The 18,550-nt window shown below is 28.9% G+C and overlaps 1 protein-coding gene across 1 annotated transcript in view; it reads left to right on the top strand.

Annotated features, from left to right (window-relative positions):
- The window catches only part of LOC129963554 (visual pigment-like receptor peropsin), a 245,801-nt gene extending 235,741 nt beyond the window's left edge, over nucleotides 1–10,060 (top strand). The window contains exons 5-6 of the mRNA XM_056078012.1: nucleotides 6,072–6,297; nucleotides 9,429–10,060. Coding sequence (XP_055933987.1) covers nucleotides 6,072–6,297; nucleotides 9,429–9,719 — 517 coding nt within the window. The 3' untranslated portion in view covers nucleotides 9,720–10,060. The remainder of the gene's footprint in view (nucleotides 1–6,071; nucleotides 6,298–9,428) is intronic.
- The last annotated feature ends 8,490 nt before the right edge of the window (nucleotides 10,061–18,550 follow it).

The raw sequence follows: 18,550 nt of genomic DNA, 5'->3' as shown, positions 1-18,550 counted from the left end.
ATAAATTAAAGAATAAATTTTTTGGCGTGAAATATAATGTGCCTAAATAGAAGAAAATGTCATCAATGCATTTTTAATTGTATCAGATAATAAAGATAGGGCTAAAGATATAAAGATGGATAAGATAGGGATAAGATAATAAAGATATAAAGATAGATAAGATAGGAATAAGGTAATAAAGATAAGGATAAAGGTATAAAGAAAAATAAGATAGGGATAGTTAAATAAGGATAGAGATAAAGATATAAAGATAGATAAGATAGGAATAAGGTAATAAAGATAGGGATAAAGGTATAAAGAAAAATAAGATAAGGGTAATTAAATAAAGATAGAGATAAAGACATAAAGATGGATAAGATAATAATGATAGGGATAAAGACATAAAGATAGACAAGATAAGCATAAGATAATAAATACAGGGATAAAGACATAAAGATAAATAAAATAGGGATAAATATATAAAGATATATAAGATAGGGATAAGATAACAAAGACAGGGTAAGATAATAAGGATAGGGATAAAGATATAAAATATAGACTAACTCAAAAAACATTTTGAAATAAATTATTTTAATTTCTAATATTCATTTAAAATTGATTCGCAAACACTAGAAGTTTGAAAACCTACTTAATTATACAAATTTTATTTGTATTTCTATCAAAGAACTGGCATTAACTGTTCTTTATATCTCAACGAGTGTTTTTTGGTGAGGGAAGCATGTAGATATCTCCATGTTTTGATCGTTGCGACCTTCAATACAGAAAATTAATGATGCTACTACAGTAATGGATGTCCATTCATCTTAGGACAACCAATTCAGTCAACTCTTTCTGAATTTCGCTTAGACCCGAACGACACACGTAAGCACTCACAAAATAATTTCTCACATCTAAAGAAAATCTCTTTTTCTTTTAATTATGGACAAAGCTGTCATAAATGGCCAGAAATACATAAGGATAGTTCCAATAAATACCACAAATGGAATTTCGATATTTTTATTGTAATGATTTTATGGAAAGTGGAGATTATTTTAATACTTTACTGAGTGGTTGTTGATCATTTGATGTGACAGGTGCAAAAATGGATCTTTTTCAAATCCTCGGGATATATATTAAAAAAATGATTTTTCCTTACGGTTCGAATCAAGTGTGAACTATTTACTTTAACATCTTTCATGATTCTGAATTTTAAAAAATGATAAAAAGTTTTTCACTTTCTAAATGTTTACAGTTATACTACAGAAAATAATATAAAATCCAAGCATTTTCGAAATTTTCAATGAATATACTAATTTTAGTTAAAATCTGACGTTAAATGAAAGGCGCCATCTGTTAAATATATTTGAAAAAAAATTAATTGATTTTGCAATCATAATTTATGAAATGTATTAAAGACTGAAAGGTACAAAATAAAAAATATTACAAATATATTTAAAATATATTATAAATATATTAAAAAATATTATAAATTTTATTAACAATCTAAAAGTAGGAAACAATTGTTTTAACTAAGTTCGCGAAGCAAAACAATTATGAACCGTTTGAAACAATATTACCTGAAAATTAATTCTCAATAGATAACAAAAATTTGATTATTTAAAAAATAATATACAAAATTAAAAATATATTATAAAGGTAATTAAAATTTACATTCTCCCAGACTTTCCTCACACTCTTAAGATGTAACCAAAATTTAAATTAAAAAAAAATTCACTGTCCATTTTTGACACACTTATTTAGGAGTATATTATTTTCTTTCTTAGAAATTATTATCATAGACATACTGTTTTGAATTCGTAATATTGTTTCCCTGTGCAATAAGTCTGCTGTTAAGGAGCATAGTTATACAGTAATCATTGCTTATCAGGTGTATAGTTAATGATTCACGAATTTTGAATCAAATTTGGCGACTATTGGATGACTTGGCAACACTTTTGTGACTTTGTGGCGAAATTGGCGTCTTTGATGACAGAAACAAAGAACAGAATACTTCAGAATCTTGGAGATAGCTACATGAGTTCCATCATTCGATTTCTAATGATTGTTCTAGAACCTTCTTTGCCCTATCACGGAAACTATCGAAAATCAGGAGATGCGGAATCCGTCAGTCGTATGGAAAGAGACAGTTTAGTTGTGTTTAAAAGAATATTCCACAGTAATAGTCAAATCATGAGAGTAGTTAAATTCTCTTTGTGCTGATACAATTGTTTAATAACGATCCCTTGCTTTTGTGCTACTGTTTACTAAGAGAGCTGCTCTTGTGTTCACTTCGGCTGTATTTTGTTATGTATGATTCGAGTTTTTCTGAAGAATAAAGCTGCGTTGTTATCTTTCCTGTTCGTCTTTTCCTGTTGAAATTTTCACAATACAACTCACAAACGAGCTGTTTCTTTATTATTATTATTCCACTGTAATATATACAGAAAAATTGAAAAACTCTTCGGCAAATGAAGGAGTGTGTTTATATAAAAGGAAGTCACTTTGAAGATAAACCATGTCATTAGGAACGCAAAGAGGGCATTTTATCAGTTAATAAAATGAAAGAAATGAATCCATCAAGTAAAAAGCGTTGGATTAAGTTTTCTAAGGGCTCTTAGCCATGTCGGGGACACACCTTTCTCCTCTCAGACTCCAAAAACCATAACGTATACATTCTCGCCTGATTTGAATTTAATTTCTATGTAAGCAGTTTTTAAGTAACGTATATTTTGCCAAATTAAAGTAAAAATTTATTTAATAAAATTGTCATCCATAGATTCAGTTCCAATACCTCAAGAATAAATATATTAAAATCATTTTTAAATTTCATTTAAATTGTGTTAAATAAATCAACAAAGTTTTTTTAACAGATTCTAAATATTTGAATGCAAAATTTATCGGAAATGTTATGTAAATCAGAAAGCCAGCTGAAAAAAAAGCATTGATGTGGAAAAGGCACAACTCTGAAAATATTGAAAAAATCCTAAGTTTAATTTCAATATTTTCAAGTGCATAAACATAATAAATCAAATTAAAACACACCAATAAATGATCCACGAAAATATCAGTCACGACTCATTAAAACAGTGTTATATTCTTGACCCTAGATCATAATGACAGCGAATTCACAAAATTAAATATTCGACTTTAATATTGTCTGAAACAATTAAATTGAAGTCGATGCATTAAACTATTTCGATCTAGATTTTTTATACATAGATGACTATCTATAATATCTTATGCTGTGATAAATATCGAGGCGATAATTATTCAAATTTTGCTATATTTTAAGAGAAAAAAACATTTTTCTCAAGATCAAAGACATTTTTTAAGCATATAATCTTAGATGTAAGATTTACTTTTAATTATGAATGATTAAGTTTTATTTTCTGTATTTTAAGTTTTTGCACAATTTTAACAATACATTTTTTTATTTAAAATATGTATCATTTATCTTTTTGGATTTAATCGTGTTATATCATAAGAATTGAAGTTATGTTTAGTTAAAAAAGCGATGAATTGGGAGAATAGTATAATGGATACAGTGCGTTAACCAATCAAAATTATTCCATGAAAGTAACGTGCATGTAGAGGGTTAATCGTGTTACGATGTTATGCCATTTTGAATTTGTATTCTTCTAAAATTAATCAAATTTTATGATTTTTATATAATATGGTGGATCCTTCCATTTCACTTAATTCACATTATAAAGAAACACCTGTCAAGTTCGTGTTTTCCGTTTGTGATTTCCTGTCATACTATGATTTTTTTCTTAATTTCCTTCCTATTCTTTAAGTTTATCTATTCTGAATAAACGCTTTCGGTAATTTCGAATAAACCTATAAAACTTATTCGGTTTTTATATTTGTAATTTTTGTTACGAATTTTATAGATTTTGCCCAAGAAGAATTTTTCTCCTTCGACTATGACCTGTGTTAACTATTTTTTTTTCATTATTATTATTACTGCTCCACTAAAATATCAATCCTTTGCTATCCCGCATTTATTTACCGAAGACGAATTTGTCGGCACCTTATCTATCGGCATAGAGTATTTATGTATTATGGCCTGTCTACGGGATACGGTTATTTCTAAAAGACGATATTAATTATAAAATTTTTAGGGTTTCTATATTGTTTTTTCTTTTTGCAAGATATTCTTGAAAAATAACAGTATAACTTTAACAAATCTCCATTGCATTAACTTTGTTTAGTTGTTCATGAGATATTGCACCAACTGCACATGATATGGAAGCTTTCAAAGAGAAAGCTTCAAAGAACAAGTACTGCATTCAAACAAGTTCGTACTAAAACGGCATTGAATAATTGATCAATTTTGATGATAATATTTACAAGTTTAATTATTACTTTTAAACTAATATTATCTTAACAAAAGTAAGGATTCTGCGATTCTTCATTTATTCCTTACTAAACGTTATTAGAGATCAGTTAATTCACTAGGATTTACTGTTAGTAATAATTTTAATTACATTATTTGTCTAATTTGATTTAATAGTTTCTTGAGTAAAGCATTTTTAAACTTCAAGTTTTAATTGACATAGAAGTCATTTAATCTAGAAGCCTTACACTTATTCATGTTTCTTCATTAGCCTTATCCTGTGCACTGTGCTATAAATATCCCTAAATTTTTATGTATATATTTTTTACATTCAATTATATTAAAGAAAAGAGCAAGATTACGTAAGAATTTTCGGCAATATTTGATTTTGAAGTTAAATCTTTATTATAAAAGCAAAGAAATTTTTAAAATATTTATTAAAAGCAAGCTTTGCATGGAAAAAATATGCCAAATCGTCAAATCTTGGTCCTTAACAATAGGTAAGTGAACCAGAATGAAATATTATGGTAACATTGGAAACAATTTGAATTTCACTTGAAATACTGAACACTGAAGTTGAATACTTAAGTGTTAAATATTTCACTTAAACTATTTTTTAAATTAATTTTAAAATTGAAACTATTATACTCATGAAAATTTATATCATTGAAACGATAGTTTCCTGAATTTTAAATTATTATAAAAAAAGACCTTTTGTACTGTTATATCTTCAGATATTTTAGTGGGAAAATTCTCAAAAATACCTATAATTAAATAAAATCATTATTAAAAATTTTTTAAAAATATTGCCCGTAGACGCACGATATTCTGAAGTATATACAAGGTAATATCTAAAACAAACCAGAGTAACAAAACTTCAGTATTTTTTTTTTTTTTCGTAAATGTAGAGAAACGTTTTCTGAATTCAGCCAGCCCAATAAGAGGCATCGTCTGTAAAAGTATTTAAAGTACTGATCGCCGTAAATATTTTTTGTAAGGGTAGTTTCACACATTGCCCATTTTTTTATGAGTTTTTCTAATCTCATTTAAGCATGCGGCGCGAGATTGTGAAATGTTGCTTTCTGTTTAAGAAATATGTCAATAGTCTTGATGTTGAACGAAGACTTTTTTATTGGAAAAATTCAAGTGCACGGTTGATTTTCTCGTTTCAAAAATAATTTTACCAGAACTAGTTTTTTCAAAGTTGTTAATGATGAAAAAATATGGGTGTCTTCAGAGCTGTACTTTTTTAAGCATACCATGTTTCTACTTAACATTATTTTTACTTGCCGGTTAGAGCCCGAATTGCACAACGACTCTTCTCATTCTTAAATCTTCCGTTAAGATTCGCTAAAAGAAAGTTTAAAATATTCAGGATAACTCTCCCAGACAATAATACAAAATGTTCATCAGAATGACTACTGTTTTTACTTTCCAAATGAGACACCTTTTCTCTAATCATTAGAAACAATATTGCAGGCAAATACGTTCGAAACTTTATCCAAAAAACATAAAATGTTAAATAAAAATTTCTTGGTACACTAAAAACTTTTGTAATACAGTTTAATTTCTAAATTTCAAGCTTCCTGTTGTATTGAGTACAATATTATGTCTACCATTGTGCCAGAATCCATTGTTGTAAAAGCGATGATTTGTCTGATCACCACACATACAGATATTTCCTTTAGTAAAATGTCTATATTAACTGATCGAAACTCGTTGAAAAGTATGCCCGATATCTTTCCTTTTACAGGTATGGCATGGAGCCGAGTGTGACCACCTGCACCATCGACTGGCAACATAACGACTCCAACTACAAGTCTTTCATTCTCGTGTACTTTGTCCTGGGTTTCATGGTGCCACTGGCCATTATTACAGTCTGCTACTTTGCCATCGCCCGGCGGATCCGGAAGAATACCGTCACCAAGCAAAGAGGGGTCGTCCACGATCAGTGGACCAATGAGAGATCCATCACACTTGTAAGTACTCTTTGCTTGCGGATATTCCATTTCGGATTGAAATATAGAGTCTGCATCTCCAAATACAAGCCATTGTATTGTAAAAGTGCATATGCGCAATTTCATCCATATTCATCTTTTTGAAACCCCTCTGCCCATGTAAATAAAGAGTACAATACAGGTTTAAGGTGTACGTACACACTGGAAGATTTTTTTTTAAAATTTTAATTTAAAAATCCAGTTTTTTCACAGTAGGTCATTAATATCTGTTTAAACTCATTTCAGTGAGAAAAAAACCATATTACACTAATTATTAATTAAATAATATTTAATGAGCTAATTAGCATATTTTTTGAAACATGATATCTTAAATTCTAATTTGTAAAGACACACAATTCTAGTTGGAAATTATGCCTAATATTAGTCTTCTTGTAGTCTGCCTCAATCAAGTTATAAAAATATATAGTTTTTTAACAATTTTTTCATCAACAATGAATAGAAAAAGCGAGATTTTTTCTATAATTTTAACTTTTAAATAGCTATTAAAAATTTATTTCTATAAATATAAATTCGATTGAGGCAAAAAACATCCACTGTTTCATACAGATTCTCTTGATATATAAATAATTGTATTTGGTTGATTTTTTTGTTGAGTTATGATTGTTTGAATGAAGCAGCATAGTAGAAAAATATCATTCTTCATAAAATGAGTTTTAAAAAAACTGAAACTAGAGTTTTTAGTGAAAGCACCTCAAGAAAAATAATTATAACTCGAGAAATATTCCAAATGTTGACAACATCTTGGAATCGTTTGAAAGCTAAAGGATCAGAGAACATTTTGAAGCAATAAAAAATATTTGATATTTTGAACAATTTTTGAAGTTTCAAGTGTGTACGTACACCTTAACAAAATGAAAATTTTCGTCCAGGTGAAGTGTGTGTTGAATCGGAAGACTTGTCCTTTGAACATTTATTTTTAATACTACAAAAATTTATTGCTCATATTGGTTTTTACGTGTTTTTGTATCCATAAGTCTGCGTACGGTTTGCAGTGATATTTACCCTTTGTGCTCAGGGTGGTATGTAGAGTGAGCCAGTGTGCATGTCCACACTGAAGCCACATTAAAACCATCAAAGTTGGAAAGCTCAAATGTCTCTAATCTCTAATTAGCATTCTCCTACAGCTTCTCCTGTTTTTCTTTGACCTTGAAACATGTGATTCAGTCTGGTCGTACATGAAGTCTATGAAAAGTTCTATGGCGCATTCCTGCCTATCCTTAGACGACAAAAACCCTTCAGAGCAATATGCCACTATCTCAAAAAATGTTTCATGGGTCCACTGGCCATTATTACAATCTGTTATTTGTCATCGTTCGGCTAGTCCCTAAGAACACCATCACCAGGCAGAGAGGATGGAACGCGAGAGGGGAAGGAGTCGTCCGCCATCACTAGGCTAAAGAGAGGTCCATCATCCTTGTAAGTAAACTTAGCTTACAGGTACTTCAATTCGGATTGCTATGCAAGATATTATGCAGTGAAAGTCCGCATTGTAAAATACAAGTTATTTTAATAAAAATTCATATGCACAAATTCATCCACATTTTACAACAACACTCACTTTGGTTGGTTGCCTATCTATATAGAAAGGCTGATTTTGAAGTCCTATCCCTGTTATATACCGATATAAAAGGTATAAAAATTACAAAACTTTAATATAAGTCTTAAAATGTATGACTAACTTATATTGAATTCTCATAAAGTACTTAAGGGGTTTAAAAATGGCATTAAATTTTCGTGGGATCAGTTCATTATATCACTTTAGATACGTCAATCCTAGAATTTTATTCTGATATTCCAATCTTGGCAAGGAAAAAAAATAACCCACAGCTTTAAATGGTTTGAATTAATATAGCATTCGTGGTAATGATTAATGTGGGATAATTGGTTGAATTGGTATTTATTTTTGTCCATAATTTCGACTTTTAAAAGCAGTCAGAAAAATTGAAAGTTAATCAATCATTTTTAACTTAAAGAGTTTCAGAAACAGGCTTTTTTTATGATTAGTTCACGAGGAGCTTTCGGGCATGATTCGACTCAATTCATGCATGTACAAACTGTAAGTATTCCTTTTTCTTATAATAAATAGTGCGTTTATTTTCTTGCAGCAGATGGCGTTAGACATTTCTTATGATAGATGGATGTTAAATAAGAATCCGCAGATTAATCCCTTGTAATTTTGGACTTCTTATTTCCTTGTTTCAGCGTAAGGATGTAGCACCTGTTGCTGCTGACCTAAGCCAGGATTACTAAACAAATATGTATCTGAATGACTTATATGAATATTGTAGAGGCTCTAAGAATTTTTAGGCATACAGATTTTGTTTCTGCAATGTGTAACTCATTGATATCATAGAATTTGTTTTGAAATACTTTAATATTTCGTTAAAGATTTAAAAAAAAACATAGAAGGTAGTTAAAGGAGTTATATACTCATATTTTTAGGGGTTTTGTATTAGTTATTACAATTTATTTATTATGTAAATATATTTCTTATTTTAATGAATTATAATTCATTAATTGACTCTTACTTATTACTTAGTGCAATTAAAATTTTAAATTTCTAATTAAAAGTCAAAATAACATTTCAAAAAATAATTCTGCGGTGCATATTTCCATGTTCAAAATTATATATGTGCCTAATTTGGTTGACCTAGGTCTAACTAGTTTCTAGGTCTTCTTTGGCTGTTTCTAGGTCTCCCTCTTGTTCAACACCAAAAACATAGGCACCCATTCCTTTTTATTAATAGTAGAATTACTGTGAGAAAATTATTAATACACTGCATGATTTTTTAACAAAAGTGGAATATAAGTGCCTGGAATGGTAGAAAAATTCAATAATTTATTTTTTAAAGTTTATTAATTAGTAAAATTAATATGTTTATTAAAAAGCTTAATTTTTTGAGTCAATTACGTGATAGGCAATTAGCGTTATTCAATATTTTTAGATTTTTCAAAATTACATCGGAAATACAAATACAATAGTGTTGTGGATATAAAACATTAAGAAATATGAGAATATTAAAATGCATTACTGTTGATAAGGCATTCAAATTATCATGAGATATTAATAAAATATTTTTTAATTATTCCAGATGTCATTTGTGTTGATCTTAACATTTATAATCGCCTGGACTCCTTATGCTGTTCTCTGCTTGTGGACCATCTTTGACCACCCAAATACGGTGCCCCCTTTCTTGACTTTGATCCCTCCGCTCTTCGCCAAGGCGTCCACCGTCTTCAATCCTTTCATCTATTTCTTCTCCAATCCGAAACTCCGCACCGGGATCGTCGCCACCCTCTGCTGCTGCAAAGATGTGCACGTCGAAAGCATAGAAATGCCAGACTCGCCAGAAAGAGTGCCAAGCAATATCGATGCCACGTAGAGATCTGCGCCAACAAACATGCCAAGCTTTTAGAAACGGGATATATATCACTACCTTCTTTTTTACCTCGAACGAAACCTTTTTAAGCCAAACAAAGAAGCCAAAAGAAGAAAAATACGCGCCAGAAATGAGATAAACTAAAGCTTTTGAATGCTAGAATACAGCCTTTCATTTTGTATTAAAAATGAAGCTTAGATGAATTTCTAAGATGTCTGGAAGAGTAGATAACGAAATAGGTGCCAAACAATAAATTATATTCGAAACGTTTCTCTCCTATTTCATGCTGCAAGGAGCTATCCATAAGAAAAAGTTTTAAAAATATGTCGCCAAACGTGAAGATTATTTTCTTTTTTTAAGAATCGACAAGGAATCCAGAAATGTCTTTATAAAAAGAAGCTGAAATAGTCAGTAAAATAGAAAGTTCTTATTCATTTCCCTTTGTGCTCATTTATCTCAAAAAGAAAATGAACTAAGAATAATTAATACTAAACAGAAACCTCTTTTCATTTTGGAGTGATAATTATTCTTCGGCATCAGTAATGAAATTTCCATATTATCTTGTGGGACAAACGCAAAAAATAGCATACCATTTAATTAACTATAAGGGAATGTCAAATAAGTAATAATATTTTTTTCGCATTGAAAATAGAAGCTTCAAGCACCAAGACAAAAGAAAAACCAAAAGATAATTTTATTGCCCTTATTATTTTCTGCCAGATATTGAAATCTTTTTATTTGTAAAAAAAAGAAAAGAAAAAAGGAAACATAGTAATGCTGTTATATGAAGTCACCAAGAATGGCGTTTTTGAGATATTTCTGTTAGCTTTAAAAAGACATTATAAAATTTTTTCCTTGTTCATCTTAGTTACGAAAACGGATAAAAAATTCAATTTATGAAGTGATAAAGAAACTCGAATTCTACTCTTATTTTAGAAGTAAATATTCTTTGAAAAATACCCATGTTGGTAATTACAAAACTATGAAGCAATTTTATATATGAATTCAAGTAAGAAGATAAGTTAGTTCATAACATTTATATCTTTAAAATCCTAACAAATGAAAAACTGTTATGGTATGGAATGTCTAGATAGATATACTAAGAATTTTATCTATGCCATATCATAGTTCTAATTAATCATTATAAGTTCTATTTTCAAATATATATCTGTTATTAAAGCCAATGATATGCCAAATTGGTTTATGTAAAAAATGCTCTGCGTTAGGATTACAGAAGAAATATCATGAAATCAAAATTTACTTCAGAATATGTATTACAAGAGTTTTTTAAATAGGTGTTCAAATATACAATGTATTTTGAATTTCTTAAAAACATTTAGTACACTACGTTTATTAAGATCATAATATTTTGATTTTATTGGTGTCTAATTAACTGAACTTAATGATATATCGCATTCCATCAACTTGAGTTTTCCTTGTCATTGTATAATCTAATTATTTCTTTTCAGATGAAATTATTTATGAATAGAATTGAGAATCATTTAAAGAACGGAAGATACTAAATTTATAGTGAAGTCAAATAATTAAGAATTTCAATATCTATTTGAAATGCTATATATAATTCGTATGCTTTATAAAATTCGATTGAAAATTATTCTGATTCCAATTTTCAATGATTGTAATAGCCTTCTACTGTACAAATAATGACTAAGTAAGATACTCACGTTTGTATGTCATGTAGTTTCCAAAAGGTTCTACGGTAACTGAACAATCAAACCAATCATTACTTCAATATCCACTTCAAATTTTATTGAGTCGAAAACTGATGAGTTTTACAACGTCCGATTGAAAATGACTGTGATCCAAGTACTTTATGATGAATGGTCCAAGGTAAAATTTATTTTTTAATTTCCGTAGTTATATTTAGAGCAGAAAATTTGTTCTAAGATAAATGGTTAAATGAGAATGGTCATGGATAAAAATTTATCTTTTCTTAAAAGTTCTTTTATTCTTTTAATCTGTTAGCTAGCTTCAAGGAAGCAAAAACTTCCAAAACGAGAATCTAAAAATATTCTTTCATTTTACTTTCTAACCTATAAAAGTTTTTTTATGGAAAAAATGAAATTTATAGATAAAACCTTTGGTGGGTGGATCCACACTTATTTCTTTTCGTATATGTTACAAATGAGAAGAAGGCAAATTATTTCTTTCAAAATTTTCAAAATATTTTAAAATTTACAGAAATAAGAAAGTAACGCGAATCTAATAAAAGTGTAGATTTTTAAAATGTTTGGAATGATACAGCATATACCTAAATTATTAAGATTTAATTTACCCGTAACTGGAGACGATAGTCAAAATGACTCCGCATTGTTCATCAGCTCAGATTATCACGTGGTATTTTGTCCTTGAATGCAATCATCTCATCAGCACCTTCAAGTTGTTCTTTCAACATTATATTGACAAAATCCGAAATATGAACACGTGCGCATAAGCGAGTTATTCTTTTTCAAAGTTTTAGCTGTTATTTAAGGAGTCATTGACTCCATGTTTTTGAAACTTCTTTTAATTTGAATAATGCAAAAAGAATAAAGAAATATTCTTAAAATAATATTTTAAAATATTGTATTCTTTATTTTTGCTTGTTAAATTCTAAGGGTTATTAACATCAGTGTAATTCCGTAATATCTAAATGAAGTAAATACTCATTAAATGATTGTTTATGTTTTCCTTATAACATCTTTCCAACATTTAATATTATAATATCTAACATTTTTAATATTAATAATATTAATATTTTGATAGCTATATGATTACCAGAATGCAAAAAAAATTCCAATACTATTTACAAAATACAAAATAATAATAATAATAATAATAACAACGGAGCCATTTTGACTCTATGTCTCTGGCAGCCTAAGGGAATTCTTGTCTCCAGTTACGAGTTAAAAATATAAATTTTACATATTTGCTGATCAATTTATTAAGAACAGTAGTTGGATCTAAATTAAAATTGATAGGGTGCAATCGAACCTTTTAGATTCCAGTAATTTTTTTGGGAAATTTGGGAAGTAAATTTTCCTTGTCTTCCGTAGTTTATTATTTAACGAATTAATTAATATAACGTATAAATATAATTTCAGACATTCTTATAAAATCGCTTTTCGGTCGAAGTGTTTGTAACTAGATGAGTTAAACTAAAAGCTAATTTTGAAAAAAAACAAGTGATATATTTCAGATTTATCAATAAAAAAATTAGAAAAAGCAATACTCAAACTTATACTTAATACTACAAATTTAATTCCAGATGATTCATAATGAAGAAGTGTACTGTTTTAATGCTCTATAAATCAAGAACAATATAAGATATTATATGTCATCTGTAACAGAATTGTATGGGGTTATTTTAAATTTATTTAGAGACAGTCGCGGATACTCTATGTGTGACTCTTTAGAAAGGGCCCTACAATTTTTTTTCTGGACTCTGTACAGAACAAATTCACCTTAGGGGGAATCTTGCAAATATTGTACTGTAAAATTTACTGCAAATATTGTACTGTTTGTGATTCTCCCTTCCCCAAAAGAAAATATTGTGCTTGTATACCAACCAATTGACAAGAAATGTTCATCATCAATGAAAACTAAGTGATCGGCAAAATCATCATTTTCAAAACGAAGCAGCATATCGGCACGCAATTTGAAGTGATTTTGTTTGTCAAAGTCATTCAGATTTTGCAACACCTGCATTTCGTATGGAATCATTGCCAGCTTCTTTCTCAAAATTCCCCAGACAGTGGACTGAGAAATTTGCACTTCACGACTCACCTTCTGCGATGACTTCTCTGCAGTCGTCCAGGACTTATCCTTTGCACAAACAGCCCGTAGTTTAAATTGTTGATACCATTGATAGATAGATTTTCTAATTATAACTTTTTTTCCTGAATTATGATCGAAAATGCCATAGTACAACAGTTGCGGGTTCCATTTTGCTAAATTGAAAAATACAAAAAGACTTCTCCATCGCAGACGCCGCCATTTTGGTTGACTAGTCACATGACAGACATGCTACTGCCTATGTGACTTCTGTCAAGGGCGAGACACAAACTTTAAGAGTACATTTACCTTGCGATTCGTGTCTTTAACTGTTCCTGTTTTACGACATCTGGAAAGTGTATACTTCTTTATGAATCACCCTGTATTTAGAGTTGATAAGTTTGTCATCAACCCTTGTCATCTTGGAACAAGAGAAAAGAAAAATGTAAAAATCTCATTTCTTTTTTTAAAAAAAATTATTGAAAGCAAATATTTTAATTAACTACTAACAATTGTCTAATTAATAAGCTTTGTTACATAGTAGTTTTTTCATCATTTTAATTGAGAAAATCCCTCTTTCTTTTGGCGGATATATTATTTAATAATAATAAAAGGGAATAACCTTAACATTCTGGGCATCCACAGTGGCTGCATAAAGGTACCGGAGTAAAAATTAGAATCTAAATTCATACGAAATAGACCCAATATGATTATTACAAATACGGAATTCTCACGAGAAGTTATCTCTCGTTATGAGTGACAAGACCCTTAAATTGTGTACATAATTATTAATACATTCGAGTGAGAAGAACAACTTTTTTATCTTTCTACTTGAGATGTCCTCCAAAGGGATAAGACAAACTTGGATCAGAATAACTGGAAGTGATCTCAATGTATGTATACGTATGTTATGAGATGACATAAATATATTTGAATTGTAAAGCCAAAATGAATGTGGAGAATGTACAATCAAAATATGTATTTCAAAATTTTTAAATGTAATAATAATAGCCATAGAATTTTCCAATTCTGCTCATGATTACCAAATGTAAACTTTTATAAATTTATACATTTTAAAAGTTAATTGCTAACAGCTGCTTAATCTCTTTTCAAAATTTACTTTATGGTTCCCATTTAAGGCAACAAACACATTTGCAGCATAATTCTAATATGAGACCGAAGTGTTCATTCAATGCGGTTTTGAATATCGTGTTGCTTTTTTGCATAATTGCTTGTTAGGATTAAAATAATGCACAAAAGTTCCCATCACATCAACTAAAATCGAATTCAATACTAAAATATTTGAAATAATAAATTTTAAGCGCATTAAAAAAAAGTTTATTGACGAGTTATCAAAATATTAATTGCAGAAAAAAGTTACACTAAATTCTGTACATTAAAAAAAATGCATTCAAAAATTCTATCATAAAATTAATTTAAAAAAGAACTGCACTAAAATATTTATACAAGCTAACCAACGAAAAAGTAATACAGAATGTTTTCAGTAACTGAAAATATCGAAACTCTGCTCTAAATAGTTTTTACATTATATACCAAATCAATAGTGGCTGATTATAGGGTCTTAGTGTCAGACTGGGGGGGGGGGGAGAATTGTAAGTTTGATTCCCTGATTGTTCAATTTAAGCGAGATTATTATTATTTTTTTTTTTTTGATGTGGAAAGGGTAAGATGAAAGTTAGCTTAGATGTCTTAGTTTCAAAATTACGTATCTGTCACTTACTAGTATTATTGTTCATCACAGAAAACGGGAAATTAATTTATGTAAAGTGAACTAGCCATCGTGATATATACTATCGAAGAAACGAATGTTGATATTCACAGAAAATTACATTTGAAATAAAAATACATCAGAATTAAGTAAAGAAGCTTTTGTACGATTGATAGTGCGAAATTCTTAGGTATTTGAACAAAAAATTGATGAGAATTAAATATCAAAGATTGGCGCAATATAAATCATGTGGCAAACGTTATTTCTGATTCTTATTAACGATTAAATTATAGGAAAAAAAGGGAATTGGGAAGCATTGTAGATATTACTCGGTTGGCAGAGCTTTAAATAATGTAGCAACAGTATTTCTCTGATTCTCAGTAGCAATTCAAGACTCAAGAATGGAAATAAAATAGTAAAAAGATTTTAAATTAAGGAGTATGTTGTTTCTTGTTTCCGAGCGTTATACCTTCAGAAGCTTTTGAGGGAATGGAAAAGCTTTGGATAATGTTAAAATTAATAGACATTAAAATAGAAAGTCGATAAGAATTAAAGAAGGAATGTTTACCTCTATAAGGGTAATATAATATTCTGACAAATATTATTCCTATTATTCTTATGTGAAGTTTAAATAAAGAAAAGAAAGAATTCAATATACATGATATTGTTTGGTTGACCCAGTTTTAAATACTGTAAAAAAATTAATTCTTTGATTATCAACAGCAATTCAAGGAAAAAAATATATTTAAAAAAATAATATGTTGTTTCTGATTCCCGAACATTATACTTTTAACAAGGAACTATCAAACATGGTGAATCAATCTAAAGTAAATAAATATATCGTTATTCTAATCAATCACTGAACTGCTCTCTCAAAATATTATGTTGTTCTCAGTAGCCTTTCAAGTAAAGAAAAATATTAAATATGTAAGATATTGCTCTGTTGAAATCACCTTAATTATTTATAATGTAACCAGAATTATTTCTTTTATTCCTAAGGGTAACAACAATTCAAGAAAAAAAAAAGCAGGAAATAAAAAAGAAGAGAACATTTGGTTTCTTGTTTCTGGACGTCATGCCTTCTGCAACTGTCAGATATTGCAAATCAATCTAAATTAAAAAAATATATCATTATTCTAATCAATCACTGAACATCTGTTTCAAAATATTATTTGGTTCTCAGTTCCGATTGAAGAACAGAAAAAGAATTAAATATTCAAGATATTTCTGGATTGACACAACCTTAGATAATGTAACCAACATTATTACTTTTATTCTTTGTAGTAATTCAAGGGGAAAAAATATGAAATAAAAAAAAAGAATATGTTGTTTTTTGTTAACGAACATTATCTCTTCAGCAAGCAGCTGTCAACCATGTTGAATCAATCTAATCATCAGTCTAAAGCAATTGAGGTTCTATAAATATATTGTTATTCTAATCAATCACTCAACAGCTGTCTCAAAATAGCCATTAAGACTGTGCTTACGTGTGATGGAAAAGATTCGTATTACCCTATTACGGTTGTTCGCCTCTTTTCCAACAGTTAGAATAGTTACGCGTGGTCAGAATAATAAATGCCTCTTCTTGGCGGCTTTCGCCCTTTTTTCCAGGTATCGACTTGGCAAAAAAAGGGTGGATGAAATACTGCAGAAAGGCAAGCGTGATTAGTTGACTCTCTGAGCCAAAAGTTTTGTTTCAGGACTATATTTCTTTAGTGGAAGAACATTCGTGTGCAGGTAGCATCAGGAATCGCACATAATCACAATCTGCAGAAATATTTATTGCAGAAATACAAATAATTTTTCGAGTTGTCTAATAAATGTAAGGAAAAACAAAATATTAATTTAAATAACACTGATTTTTTTTTATTTGTTGACTACTGATTAGATATATGCATCATGTTACTTTACTAACTTACAGCAATCAAACAGAAACAGTGCATGTTCAGATAATGATCAGTTTTTATTGTATCCATATTTATTTGAAGTATGCAAATAGAATATGCAAATTAAATAAAAAAGAAAAACGTTTCTTTTTTTTATCATCGTCTGATTACAATACACATCAGTGATTGCTATGCTTATTTCTTTGAATTGATGCTACTTTAATTCTTTTTTTTATAATTTAAAGTAACTGATTAATTTGTAATAGTTATTTTATAGAGCTTAGAAAAACCGAACAAAGTATTCAAAATTTTAAATGATTGTACAATTATAGTACTAAGCATAGAGAGAGAGATAGCAAATAGCATTTCTACCTCCTCCTTTAATTTAACTATCCAATATCTGAATGCATTTTATTTTTCGTTTAATTTAAGAAAATGCGTCTTTACTCTCCCCTGAGATTTTAACGCAGGCCATTTCAATTTTTTGAAGCAGAAAACAATATTTCATTTCCAAAAAATATGTATTTTATCTCCTCTTTTCATAGTTGAAACAATATTTAGTGAATAATGATTTCAGTTACATCCAGGAAATAAAAATGCAAAGAAAATATTAAAAACATAACAGAAACATTATAAAAAACATTTTTCTTTACTTAAGTCTGTTTTTTCCCCTTAAAAAATGTAACTGAAAATACTTAGTTTTTCCTACTGTTACGCGAAAGTAATTTCTTGATATATTTCAGACAACTACGTAATTGAACATGCAGAAGTATTTTATCAAAAAAATATACAGACAGTGCTTCATTATACGCCATAATTTTTTCCGAAATACTTTTTGTAGAAGAAAACACAGATTTGGCGACGATTATGTGATAAAAAATATCTTTATCGATCAAAATATCCATTTTTTTTTAATTTGACAAAAAAAATCGTGGATTTTTTTTTAGAAATAGTTATCTTATTTATTCTCTTATTTCTTATAAGGCTTGCATAGCAATTTCAACCCATTATCGAGTTTCTGATAATTTTATATCAATTACCCACTTCTTGTCGTGAATTAATTTTTTTCTGCCGTATTAAGTGCTTAATTAATTTGACATAAAAACCATATTTTGAAAGCTTCGGATTTTTAAATAAAACTCCATTTTGTTAATTAACCTTCTAATAACCTTTCTTCTGTAATAATGTTTTTTTTTTTTTTTTTTTTTTTACCCTGCCTTTTAATATTTTTCCGTAAAGGTCCTTTATTCAGATCTCAAAAAAAACTCGGGGGCTTTAGCTTTTGACGTTAGCATCGCAAGATCTTGGGTTTTAAAAACATTTCCACTAAAATTGCATCATTCACTCGGATTTAGTGCATATTAAGTCCCTAGAGATTAACATTTCCAGTTGTTGTAATTTAGAATATAACAATCTTATTTTAAAGATTTTGTCAGAACCCGTCC

This window comes from Argiope bruennichi, chromosome 3 (assembly GCF_947563725.1).
Source record: "Argiope bruennichi chromosome 3, qqArgBrue1.1, whole genome shotgun sequence".
NCBI lineage: Eukaryota > Metazoa > Arthropoda > Arachnida > Araneae > Araneidae > Argiope > Argiope bruennichi.
The sequence above is the reverse complement of the archived record's forward strand: the minus strand, read 5'-3'. Positions and strand labels throughout refer to the sequence as shown.